This window comes from Nerophis ophidion, linkage group LG06 (assembly GCF_033978795.1).
Source record: "Nerophis ophidion isolate RoL-2023_Sa linkage group LG06, RoL_Noph_v1.0, whole genome shotgun sequence".
NCBI classification, from domain to species: Eukaryota; Metazoa; Chordata; class Actinopteri; order Syngnathiformes; family Syngnathidae; genus Nerophis; species Nerophis ophidion.
This window is the reverse complement of record NC_084616.1, coordinates 2418113-2431130: the sequence shown is the minus strand read 5'-3', so window position 1 is coordinate 2431130 and position 13018 is coordinate 2418113. Positions and strand designations below refer to the sequence as shown.

The 13018-nt window shown below is 41.9% G+C and overlaps 1 protein-coding gene across 5 annotated transcripts in view; it reads left to right on the top strand.

Moving 5' to 3' along the window:
• The window catches only part of myt1a (myelin transcription factor 1a), a 77906-nt gene that overhangs the window by 28582 nt on the left and 36306 nt on the right, over positions 1–13018 (top strand). For all 5 annotated transcript variants that reach the window (XM_061902442.1, XM_061902443.1, XM_061902444.1 and 2 more), the window contains 3 exons: positions 4231–4350; positions 4686–4776; positions 10740–10853. In XM_061902442.1, the coding sequence (XP_061758426.1) occupies positions 4231–4350; positions 4686–4776; positions 10740–10853 (325 nt within the window). The remainder of the gene's footprint in view (positions 1–4230; positions 4351–4685; positions 4777–10739; positions 10854–13018) is intronic.

Here is a 13018-nt window from a genome sequence, read left to right as displayed (position 1 = left end):
TGAGCTCTCTAGTGTAAGCTCTCTGCGACATTCGAGCAGCAGCATTCTGACCAGCTTGTCAGCTGATGATGATCATTTGCAGTAAATACTAGTGGTGCTCTGCTAATTCAGGGGTCTCTCCTTTCCCAAAAACCGCAAAGAAGTCTTTATAGCTGTGAGCTCTCTAGTGTAAGCTCTCTGCGACATTCGAGCAGCAGCATTCTGACCAGCTTGTCAGCTGATGATGATCATTTGCAGTAAATACTAGTGGTGCTCTGCTAATTCAGGGGTCTCTCCTTTCCCAAACACAGCAAAGAAGTCTTAATAGCTGTGAGCTCCCTTGTCTGAAGCTCTCGGCGACACTCGAACAGCAGCATTCTGGACTAGCTTGTAAGCTGATGATGATCATTTGCAGTAAATACTAGTGGTGCTCTGCTAATTCAGGGGTCTCTCCTTTCCCAAACCCCGTAAAGAAGTCTTAATAGCTGTGAGCTCTCTAGTGTAAGCTCTCTGCGGCATTCGAGCAGCAGCATTCTGACCAGCTTGTCAGCTGATGATGATCATTTGCAGTAAACACTAGTGGTGCTCTGCTAATTCAGGGGTCTCTCCTTTCCCAAACACCGCAAAGAAGTCTTAATAGCTGTGAGCTCTCTAGTGTAAGCTCTCTGCGACATTCGAGCAGCAGCATTCTGACCAGCTTGTCAGCTGATGATGATCATTTGCAGTAAATACTAGTGGTGCTCTGCTAATTCAGGGGTCTGTCCTTTCCCAAAAACCGCAAAGAAGTCTTTATAGCTGTGAGCTCTCTAGTGTAAGCTCTCTGTGACACTCGAGCAGCAGCATTCTGACCAGCTTGTCAGCTGATGATGATCATTTGCCGTAAATACTAGTGGTGCTCTGCTAATTCAGGGGTCTCTCCTTTCCCAAACACCGCAAAGAAGTCTTAATGGCTGTGAGCTCCCTCGTCTGACGCTCTCGGCGACACTCGAACATCAGCATTCTGGACTAGCTTGTCAGCTGATGATGATCATTTGCAGTAAATACTAGTGGTGCTCTGCTAATTCAGGGGACTCACATTTCCCAAACACCGCAAAGAAGTCTTTATAGCTGTGAGCTCTCTGCGACACTCAAGCAGCAGCATTCTGACCAGCTCGTCAGCTGATGATGATCATTTGCAGTAAATACTAGTGGTGCTCTGCTAATTCAGGGGTCTCTCCTTTCCCAAAAACCGCAAAGAAGTCTTTATAGCTGTGAGCGCTCTGCAACACTCGAGCAGCAGCATTCTGACCAGCTTGTCAGCTGATGATGATCATTTGTAGTAAATAATAGTGGTGCTCTGCTAATTCAGGGGTCTCTCCTTTCTCAAACACCGTAAAGAAGTCTTAATAGCTGTGAGCTCTCTAGTGTAAGCTCTCTGCGACATTCGAGCAGCAGCATTCTGACCAGCTTGTCAGCTGATGATGATCATTTGCCGTAAATACTAGTGGTGCTCTGCTAATTCAGGGGTCTCTCCTTTCCCAAACACCACAAAGAAGTCTTAATGGCTGTGAGCTCCCTCGTCTGAAGCTCTCGGCGACACTCAAACAGCAGCATTCTGGACTAGCTTGTAAACTGATGATAATTGACAGTAAATGTTGACACATAAAGGTAAATTATAAATAGTAAATGGGTTATACTCGTATAGTGCCTTTCTACCTTCAAGGTACTCAAAGTGCTTTGACACTACTTCCACATTTACCCATTCACACACACATTCACACACTGATGGAGGGAGCTGCCATGCAAGGCGCTAACCGGCACCCATCAGGAGCAAGGGTGAAGTCTCTCACCCAAGGACACAACGAACGTGACCAGGTTGGTAGAAGGTGGGGATCGAACCAGGAACCCTCAGGTTGCTGGCACGGCCACTCCCCCAACTTCGCCACGCCGTCCCCATGATAGAAGCCAAGAAACAGGTGACAAATGCCTAAGCTCTAACAAACACAAATATGATGTTATGTACAGTATTTTCATACTCTATAACCCTTTATATTTGTTTATGTAGGAATTAAAGGTCACATCCTGTTTGAAGAAAATTCCAATGCATCAACAAAACATCTAACAAGTAAAGTTGCACCTGGGGACACACCTGCCTCAGCTGAGCAGCTTCTCAGGAAACGAGCTTGTCTCTCGGCTAATTGTTATTATTTAGGTGGCGAGCAAAACTGGGTTGACACCACATGTTGATGTAGTTCTTTGAATTGCCGCCGGGAAGCTAATTAATTTAAAACTATTCTCACTCCGGCGCTTACCAAAGGAATGCAGTAAATTTAGGCCTGGGCTTATAAATTTGAGTGTGATGTAAGGATACAATCATGAAAAGCACATTTAATAAAAAAAACGTTATTATGGTCTTACCTTTACTTATAAATGAAGTCCATGTGCAGCTCCTTATGATCAAAAGCATCGATAACTTGTTTATAGAAGTCTTCCTTATCTTTCTTCAGTTTTAAAAGTCTCTCTGTCTCGATGGAGATCTTCCTTTATTACCTCCTGCTTCCATTGAAAGTCCAGTTTAGAAAACTGTTTTATTTTAGATATGTAATCCTCCATGTTAAAAGTGCAAGCGAGAGGAAAAAATAAAGGATCGCTGCTTGTTGTCACTTCTTCTGCAGCCGAGTAGTCGCAAGAAGGATCACTAGCGCCCTCTACCACCAGGAGGCGGGAGTCATTTAATGACTCCTATTTGACACACGCAGCTACGGTATATTAATAAAACATAGCTGCTTACTGTTCTTTTTAGCATATTCAATAGCTTGGACCTTAAATCCTACTGAATAGCTCTTAATCTTCTTCCCTTTATGCGATTTCAAATGATTGAAATCAGCCTCCTCCATTTTGAAAATGATGACAGGTGAAGTGTCACTCGTGACGTGACGAGTTTGACCCGGCATGCACTACTAAAAATAATATTTAGGGAAATGAGTTTGACCCGGCGTTAATCCTGAACCGAGCGTAATGCTAAGCATGCGCTGCATCAGGGGTCGGGAACCTTTTTGGCTGAGAGAGCCACACAAGCTAAATATTTTTAAAAGTATTTCCGTGAGAGCCATGTAATTATTTAATTTTTTTTACACTGAATTCAACTATATGTGTGCATTTTTAAGAATGACCAACATTTTTTCGAGTATAATAAGTCTCTTATTCTTCTCAACATTGTTATTCTGAGGCTAACCAACAATAAATAATACACTTCTTACCATTAATGCGACTTCTTGAACAGGTGCGGTAGTAACCGGATGGATGGATGAAAATGCATGAGAATGTGGGGAAGAAGGAGCTGAGCCGGAAGGCAAAGCTCGCAATTTACCGATCGATCTACGTTCCCATCCTCACCTATGGTCATGAACTTTGGGTTTTTGACCGAAAGGATAAGATCACGGGTACAAGCGGCCCAAATGAGTTTGGGTCTCTCCCTTAGAGATAGGGTGAGAAGCTCTGCCATCCGGGAGGAACTCAAAGTAAAGCCGCTGCTCCTCCACATGGAGAGGAGCCAGATGAGGTGGTTCGGGCATCTGGTCAGGATGCCACCCGAACGCCTCCCTAGGGAGGTGTTTAGGGCACGTCCAACCGGTAAGAGGCCACGGGGAAGACCCAGGACACGTTGGGAAGACTATGTCTCCCGGCTGGCCTGGGAACGCCTCGGGATCCCCCGGGAAGAGCTAGACGAAGTGGCTGGGGAGAGGGAAGTCTGGGCTTCCCTGCTTAGGCTGCTGCCCCCGCGACCCGACCTCGGATAAGCGGAAGATGATGGATGGATGTTTATATTTTGAACGTTATTTTTGACACTGTGATTACCAGCGGAATTATTCATTACTTATCATGTTAAGCAATGTCAGCTCAGATTTATCTGAGAGCCAGATGCAGTCATCAAAAGAGCCACATCTGGCTCTAGAGCCATAGGTTCCCTACCCCTGCTCTATATATTCTGCGAAACGAGTTTGACCCGGCAGCAATTCAAGGAAATACGGTACATGTTAAAACTGCTGTTCTGGGAAGGAAGAAGCGGTGACATCATAATTTCATTTTAATGGTTGACAGGCTTTCACAATACGAGCTTTTTGGAGTACAAGCTGCATGACTTATTGTACTGTACTGTACTGTACTGTACTGTACTGTACTGTGTACGAGTATTTTGTAAGAGAGGCAGACAGATCCTTCTCATGATTGTGTCCAACAATAACTGGACTCCTGATGATTCCATCCTTTCAGACAAGAAGGAAGTGAAGTGTCCAACCCCCGGGTGTGATGGCACCGGTCATGTGACCGGGCTGTACCCTCACCACCGCAGCCTGTCTGGATGTCCTCATAAGGACAGAATCCCCCCCGAGGGTAAGCACACGCAGTACAAGCAGACACGGACACTAGAAATCCTGCAAGTGTGTCGGTCCTTTGGCAAACACCACACTGTTGTCTTAACAGGTCGTTCTGCAGGAGCTTTCAGAGTTGGTGATATTTTGCTTCAAGTCTTGTTTCATTTGTAGTAACTTTAGTAATCACGTTAGCACTATTAATGCTGCTGCAAAGAGTTCTACTTGCACTAATACCACTAACCTTTTTCTCTTCCACTACCGTCTGCAGTGTGCTACTACTGTACTGTCTTTAACTGGCCCAGAGTGTTTCAAGCAAGCCCGGCTCACTCCTTTCTGTCTGCTGTGTGTCTGTAGTCCTGGCCATGTATGAGAACGTCCTGAAGTGCCCCACCCCCGGCTGCACAGGCCAAGGTCATGTCAACAGCAACCGCAACACACACCGCAGGTTGCAACTCACTCCATCTTCTCTGCTATAACGCGGGCTAAATGTACAAATCCATGGCAATTGTTTATAAAGTTAGACACATGCTGAATAAGACATGTCTGCACATGTTGTTTTCTTGTTCCATATTTAACATATTGTGTTGAAGTTAATGGGAAAAGTTTATAAAACAAACAGAGCCAATATCTAAACTTGAAAAAAGGGTCATTAGAATAATACACAAAGGGTGCTTCTACAAACCGTGTTTCCATATGAGTTGGGAAATTGTGTTAGATGTAAATATAAACAGAATACAATGATTTGCAAATCCTTTTCAAGCCATATTCAGTTGAATATGCTACAAAGACAACATATTTGATGTTTAAATTATAAAATTAAAATTTCATGGCTGCAACACGTGACAAAGTAGTTGGGAAAGGGCATGTTCACCACTGTGTTACATCACCTTTTCTTTTAACAACACTCAATAAACATTTGGGAACTGAGGAAACTAATTTTTGAAGCTTTGAAAGTGGAATTCTTTCCCATTCTTGTTTTATGTAGAGCTTCAGTCCTTCAACAGTCCGGGTTCTCCGCTGTCCTATTTTACGCTTCATAATGCAGGTCTGGACTGCAGGTTTGGACTGCAGGCGGGCCAGGAAAGTACCCGCACTCTTTTACTATGAAGCCACGCTGTTGTAACACGTGCTGAATGTGGCTTGACATTGTCTTGCTGAAATAAGCAGGGGCGTCCATGAAAAAGACGGCGCTTAGATGCCAGCATATGTTGTGCCAAAAGCTGTATGTACCTTTCAGCATTAATGGTGCCTTCACAGATGTGTAAGTTAGCCATGCCTTGGGCACTAATGCACCCCCATACCATCACACATGCTGGCTTTTCAACTTTGCGCCTATAACAATCCGGAGGGTTCTTTTCCCCTTTGGTCCGGATGACAAGATGTCAATATTTCCAAAAACAATTTGAAATGTGGACTCGTCAGACCACAGAACACTTTTCCACTTTGCATCAGTCCATCTTAGATGATCTCAGGCCCAGAGAATCCGGCAGCGTTTCTGGATGTTGTTGATAAATGGCTTTCGCTTTGCATAGTAGAGCTTTAACTTGCACTTACAGATGTAGCGACAAACTGTATTTAGTGACAGTTTTCTGAAGTGTTCCTGAGCCCATGTGGTGATATCCTTTAGAAATTGATGTCGGTTTTTGATACAGTCCCGTCTGAGGGATGGAAGGTCACGGTCATTCAATGTTGGTTTCCGGCCATGCCGCTTACGTGGAGTGATTTCTCCAGATTCTCTGAACCTTTTGATGATATTATGGAGCGTAGATGTTGAAATCCCTAAATTTCTTGCAATTGCACTTTGAGAAAGGTTGTTCTTAAACTGTTTGACTATTTGCTCACGCAGTTGTGGACAAAGGGGTGTACCTCGCCCCATCCTTTCTTGTGAAAGACTGAGCATTTTTTGGGAAGCTGTTTTTATAGCCAATCATGGCACCCACCTGTTCCCAATTAGCCTGCACACCTGTGGGATGTTCCACATAAGTGTTTGATGAGCATTCCTCAACTTTATCAGTATTTATTGCCACCTTTCCCAACGTCATTGTCACGTGTTGCTGGCATCAAATTCTAAAGTTAATGATTATTTGCAAAAAAAAAAAAAGTTTATGAGTTTGAACATGAAATATGTTGTCTTTGTAGCATATTCAACTGAATATGGCTTGAAAAGGATTTGCAAATCATTGTATTCTGTTTATATTTACATCTAACACCATTTCCCAACTCATATGGAAACAAGGTTTCTAACATATTGTGTTGAAGTTTGGGGAAATGTTTATAAAACAAACATAGAGCCAATAATTGAAGTTGAAAAAAGGCTCATTAGAATAATACACAAAGTGTGCTACTATGAACATACCGATCCAATATTACAACTTCTAATTCAAACCTTTTATTTATTGAATCAAAAATAGTGAAATTCAATGAATCGGTGCTAAAATAATGTACGCTGCTAACTATGACCTGCTAGCCAAGAATGTACAACAATTTTTCTCAACAAAAGAAGAGAAAAATCTGATATAAAACGTCTGTACGCACGTACAACATTTAAGACAGGGGGGTCCAAAGTGCGGCCCGGCCCACAGGGCATTTTTTAACGGCCCCACGACACTTTCTAAAAGTACGATAAAAAACAAACAAAAAAAAAACGCGGTATAAAAGAGCAAACAGGTGAAATGTAACAATAATTTGTTGCAAGGTTTAGTCTAATAACACAAAGCTGCCATGCAGCTTTTTCTTTAAAAAATAATAATGAATCAGAATCACAACATTATGAATTATTGACCTATTCAAGGCTCCAATTATGTCACATTAAATATTCCACTTTGCGATATTCTTTGGGGAAAATGTTGCATATTTTGTGTTTGCTACATAAAAAACTGAGCTGTTTTTTTTTTAAAAATGGCCTAAAACGAACAAACAAAAAACATGAACAACAATCAAACTTATAATTTAAAGGATAGATCTGAAGTAGATCTCGAGATTATTGTGCTAAAAGTAAACAGTAAAAAAACATTAATTTATTTTTTAACACTTTAATCAGTGGAACCCTTTTGGATCCCCAATAATTTTAGTGGTATTTTTTTGTATGTGTCATTGCTCAAAAAAAGTCAATGTTGTTATGAGTTATTGAGCTTTTTAAGGCTCCAATTATTTTATAATCTTAAATATTCCACTTAAAAATTTAATTGTGGGAAAGTATTGCACATTAGGCGAATTTTTCTATAAAAAAAACCTGGGTTCTTCTTTGACAAAAAGGGCATACAACTTAAATGTTAAAAACGTTTTTTTGACCGATAGACTTCATGTTGATCGAGAGATTTAAACTTTGAATAATAATAATACTAAAATAATGATAATTTTTTAAATATTTTTTTGACCAAAACCCTTTGGCTTTACCGGGTTCAAGCCTGAGTGGAGGCATAAATGTAGACTTTTTTATACATTTATTGTATTGGTTTTCAAATGTAAAAATATCAAAATGGCCCCCGCTCGCTTTGATTCTTCAGTGTGTGGCCCTCAGTGGAAAAAGTTTGGACACCCCTGATTTAACACCTTTAGCTTATAAGTATGTGGAATTTAATCATGGAAGGGATTCAGCAAAAAAAGTCCAGCAAAATACTAAAATGATCCACTTTCAAAAACTGTTCACAAAGAACAAGAACCCTGATTAACATCTTCAACTATTAAACGAGGACAATCTCCTTCACCTCATAATGTCAACCACATAACTAACTTTCCATGATAACCTTATTTATTCTTACTGATGTATTTAACAACTCACTCATTTGTCTATTTATGTAAGTATCACTGATTTATGTCTTGAATTCTTCATTATCGTGTGACAGATTGAGTCCAAACAAATGTGTTAATAATTGCTGATATAAAAAGGGGTTAGAGTCTCCTTTCCAAACATGCTGTAATTATTGTAGTTTTGTGCATGTTTGGAATAAACTAAGACCAGAACTGTACTACTGCAGCGTTGGTCGGGTCCGCCGTTGGCCGCCGCCGCCGTGTCCCGAGTCCCGATCTTAGTCAGACCTACATAGAAGTTTTTATTTCATCACTCTACGACATTCCTAACAGAATTTACAAGCAGTTTTGTCAGTTTTTTTTCCTAGGGGGAGCTAAAGCACAATTTTCATATTTGGGGTTTGATTTTTTATTGGATGGCAATTTTCACCATTCCTGATGTGTGTGTAAAATTTGGTGTGTTTTGAAGCATGTTAAGGGGGTCAAATTACAGATTGGAGTTTCTGGATGTTGTTGATAAATGGCTTTCGCTTGGCATAGCATAGCTTTAACTTGGACTTCGAAGCATTTTAAGGGGGTCAAATATCAGTTCAAAGAGGCAAAAAAGGCATTTTTTGCCAAAATTTTGTTTTGAAGGGGTTTTTGCCAACTTCCTGTTGATTTTAGGTACAGAAGTTTTACATTGGAAATGTAGGTGTAAGTCAGACCTACATAGAGGTTTTTGTTTCATGTCTCTACGACATTCCTAACGGAAGTTACAAGCAGTCTGTTTTTTGTCTCTCCCTAGGGGGCGCTAACGCGCAATTTTCATTTTTGGGGTTTGGTTGCTTAATAAGTTGGTCTGCCGCTCCATACCGACGTGTGTGTCAAATTTGGGGAGTTTTGAAGCATGTTAAGGGGGTCAAATTACAGATTGGCGTTTCTGGATGTTGTTGATAAATGGCTTTCGCTTGGCATAGTATAGCTTTAACTTGCACTTTGAAGCATTTTAAGGGGGTCAAATATCAGTTCAAAGAGGCAAAAAAGGCATTCTTTGCAAAAATTTTGTTTTGAAGGGGTTTTTGCCAACTTCCTGTTGATTTTCGGTATAGAAGTATTCTATTGGAAATGTAGGCCTAAGTCAGACCTACACAGAGGTTTTTGTTTCATGTCTCTACGACATTCCTAACGGAAGTTACACGCAGTCTGTTTTTTGTCTCTTCCTAGGGGGCGCTAGCGCGCAATTTTCATTTTTGGGGTTTGGTTGCTTAATAAGTTGGTCTGCCGCTCCATATACTCAGCATGCACTCAACACAAAGGTGCGCTGAAAAGCTGACTGAGGAGTTTTGCCAACAAACATTTCCGTGAAAAAAATATGTGCTCGAATAATGCTGTTTAATACTTTTCAATGGCCATTACAAAAGTCAATCCCTTCTGAGATTAAAGGAACTAAATTAGGTCAATTATAGCTACAAATGAGGCATAATGATGCAATCTGCACATACAGCTATTTTTAATAGCTTGTGTCATGTCTGTGTGATCATGTTTGGTTTTAGTCATGTTCAATTTTGTTTTTGGACTCTTTGGTCACCATAGCAACCCATTAGTTTCACGTGTTGAGTCTCGCACATATTTTCACTGATCATGTCACTGCTATTTAAGCCAGTCTGTTTCTGTTGTTTGTCCTGGCGACTTTACCTCTACTTCATGCCATGCCATGCCTGTCAGTAATACTGTCCATACTTTACCTCCTACCCATGCCACGTAAGTTTTGGGTTTTTATGTCACAGTGGGTTCCCTCCGGGTACTCCGGCTTCCTCCCACCTCCAAAGACATGCACCTGGGGATAGGTTGATTGGCAACACTAAATTGGCCCTAGTGTGTGAATGTGAGTGTGAATGTTGTCTGTCTATCTGTGTTGGCCCTGCGATGAGGTGGCGACTTGTCCAGGGTGTACCCCGCCTTCCACCCGATTGTAGCTGAGATAGGCGCCAGCGCCCCCCGCGACCCCGAAAGGGAATAAGCGGTAGAAAATGGATGGATGGATGTCACAGTTATCGAGTTTTGCTTTTTGTCCATAGTTCTGCCTTTGTGCTAGTTTTTGTTTTCATTAGTCACGTTTGTTTTCCGCCATTGTGCGCACCTTTTGTTTGCTTTTTTTTTGTAGTTTGTTAGTGTCATTAATAAATATGTACTTACATTCACGTCTTGCCCGCGCCAACTTTCCTTTGCCTTCCGGAAAAACAAACCCCAAAGTCCACGGACTGACAGAAAGTCGCCAGCACGAACAACAGAAACAGACAGGCTTAAATAGCAGTGAGTAGGACAAAATGGCGCTGTCATCACTGAAGCATGTTTAATGTAGACTGGGGGTCGGCAACCCGCGGCTCGAGAGCTTTTGTAACCAGGACTTGGTGTTTGTTACAAAAGAAGGTATTTCCTGAGTGTGTAAAGTTGAACAAAAACAAAAACAAATTATTTTCATAAAGATAAATTGTTGCTTTTGTTCAACTTTACACACTCCGGGAATACCTTCTTTTGTAAGAAGGACTTGGTGTTGTTGCACAAAACATTTCAACTCAAGTGATTTCCAATGGAATTTGTTTAAAAAAACAACTATATGAACTTGTTTTTTCTCTGTGATTTCATGTAAACATGTCATTGTGTTGATGTTGCCAGTCTGTCCGGATGCCCCATTGCTGCTGCATCCAAGCTGAACAAGAACCCAGACAAGCAGGTCCATCTACAGACCCCAGTCAGTGAACCCACCTCCAACTCTGACAGAGTGCTCAGGTAACACCTTTGCTATTATTTATTGTTCACCATGCCACTAAACCTATGCCATCTGCTGCTTGAAACCATCCAAACAAACTCCAATTCTTATCACACACTTATTGAACTATTTAAAATGTATATATATATATATATATATATATATATATATATATATATATATATATATATATATATATATACATATATATATATATATATATATATATATAGCCAAAGGTATTTGTCCACCCACCCGAATGATGAGTCAGGTGTTCTAGTCACTTTGCCCGGTGTATCAAATCAAGCACTTAAGCATGGAGACTGTTTTCTACAAACATTTGTGAAAGAATGGGCCGCTTTCGGTGATTTCCAGCATGGAACTGTCACAGGATGCCGCCTGTGCAACAAATCCAGTCGTGAAATGTCCTATTCTAAGAGAAGTGAAGAGTTTGGGAACAACAGCAAGTCAGCCAGCAAGTGGTAGGCCAGGTAAAGTGCCAGAGAGGTCAGCATAGTGCAAAGACTTTCTGCACAGTCACTTGCTACACAGCTCCAAACTTCCAATTAGCCCACGTACAGTATGCAGAGAGCTTCATGGAATGGGTTTCATGGCCGAGCAGCTTGACCTAAGTCATACATCACCAAGTCCCATGCAAAGCGTGGGATGCAGTGGTGTAAAGGACATCACCACTGGACTCTAGAGCAGCGGAGACACCTTCTCTGGACTGATGAATCACACTTTTCCATCTGGCAATCTGATGGACCAGTCTGGGTTTGGAGGTTGCCAGGAGAAAGCTGCATTTCGGACTGCACTGTGCCGAGTGTGACATTTGGTGGAGGAGGAATTATGGTGTGGGGTTGTTTGTCAGGAGTTGGGCTTGGCCCCTTAGTTCCAGTGAAAGGATCTTTGAATGCTCCAGGGTACCAAAATATTTTGGACAATTTTATGGGAGGGCAGTTCAACCCATATCTCAGCTACATTCAGGCGGAAGGCAGAGTGCACCCTGGACAAGTCGCTACCTCATCGCAGGACCAACACAGATAGACGGACAACATTCACACTCACATTCACACACTAGGGACCATTTAGTGTTGCCAATCAACCTATCCCCAGGTGCATGTCTTTGGAGGTGGGAGGGGCCTATCCCCAGGTGCATGTCTTTGGAGGTGGGAGGGGCCTATCCCCAGGTGCATGTCTTTGGAGGTGGGAGGGGCCTATCCCCAGGTGCATGTCTTTGGAGGTGGGAGGGGCCTATCCCCAGGTGCATGTCTTTGGAGGTAGGAGGGGCCTATCCCCAGGTGCATGTCTTTGGAAGTGGGAGGGGCCTATCCCCAGGTGAATGTCTTTGGAGGCGGGAGGAAGCCGGAGTACCCGGAGGGAACCCACGCATTCACGGGGAGAACATACAAACTCCACACAGAAAGATCCCGAGCCCGGGATTGAACCCAGTACTGCTCAGGACCTTCGTATTGTGAGGCAGATGCAGTAACCCCTCTACTACCGTGCTGCCTATATATATATATATATATATGTATATATATATATATATATATATATATACATACAGTGGGGCCAAAAAGTATTTAGTCAGCCAGCGATTGTGCAAGTTCTCCCACTTCAAATGATGACAGAGGTCTGTCATTTTCATCATAGGTACACTTCAACTGTGAGAGACAGAATGTGGGAAAAAAAATCCAGGAATTCACATTGTAGGAATTTTAAAGAATTTATTTGTAAATGATGGTGGAAAATAAGTATTTGGTCAACCATTCAAAGCTCTCACTGATGGAAGGAGGGTTTTGGCTCAAAATCTCAGGATACATGGCCCCATTCATTCTTTCCTTAACACGGATCAATCGTCCTGTCCCCTTAGCAGAAAAACAGCCCCAAAGCATGATGTTTCCACCCCCATGCTTCACAGTAGGTATGGTGTTCTTGGGATGCAACTCAGTATTCTTCTTCCTCCAAACACCACCAGTTGAGTTTATACCAAAATGGATACACGGATGATACAGCAGAGGATTGGGAGAATGTCATGTGGTCAGATGAAACCAAAATAGAACTTTTTGGTATAAATTGTAGAAATAAGGAAAGGTGCCCATCCCTAAGTGGCAAGTAGCAAAAGTAATGCAGTGTAAAGACAGACATGTTGTCAAGAAACAATCTAAATAAATAACGCTAC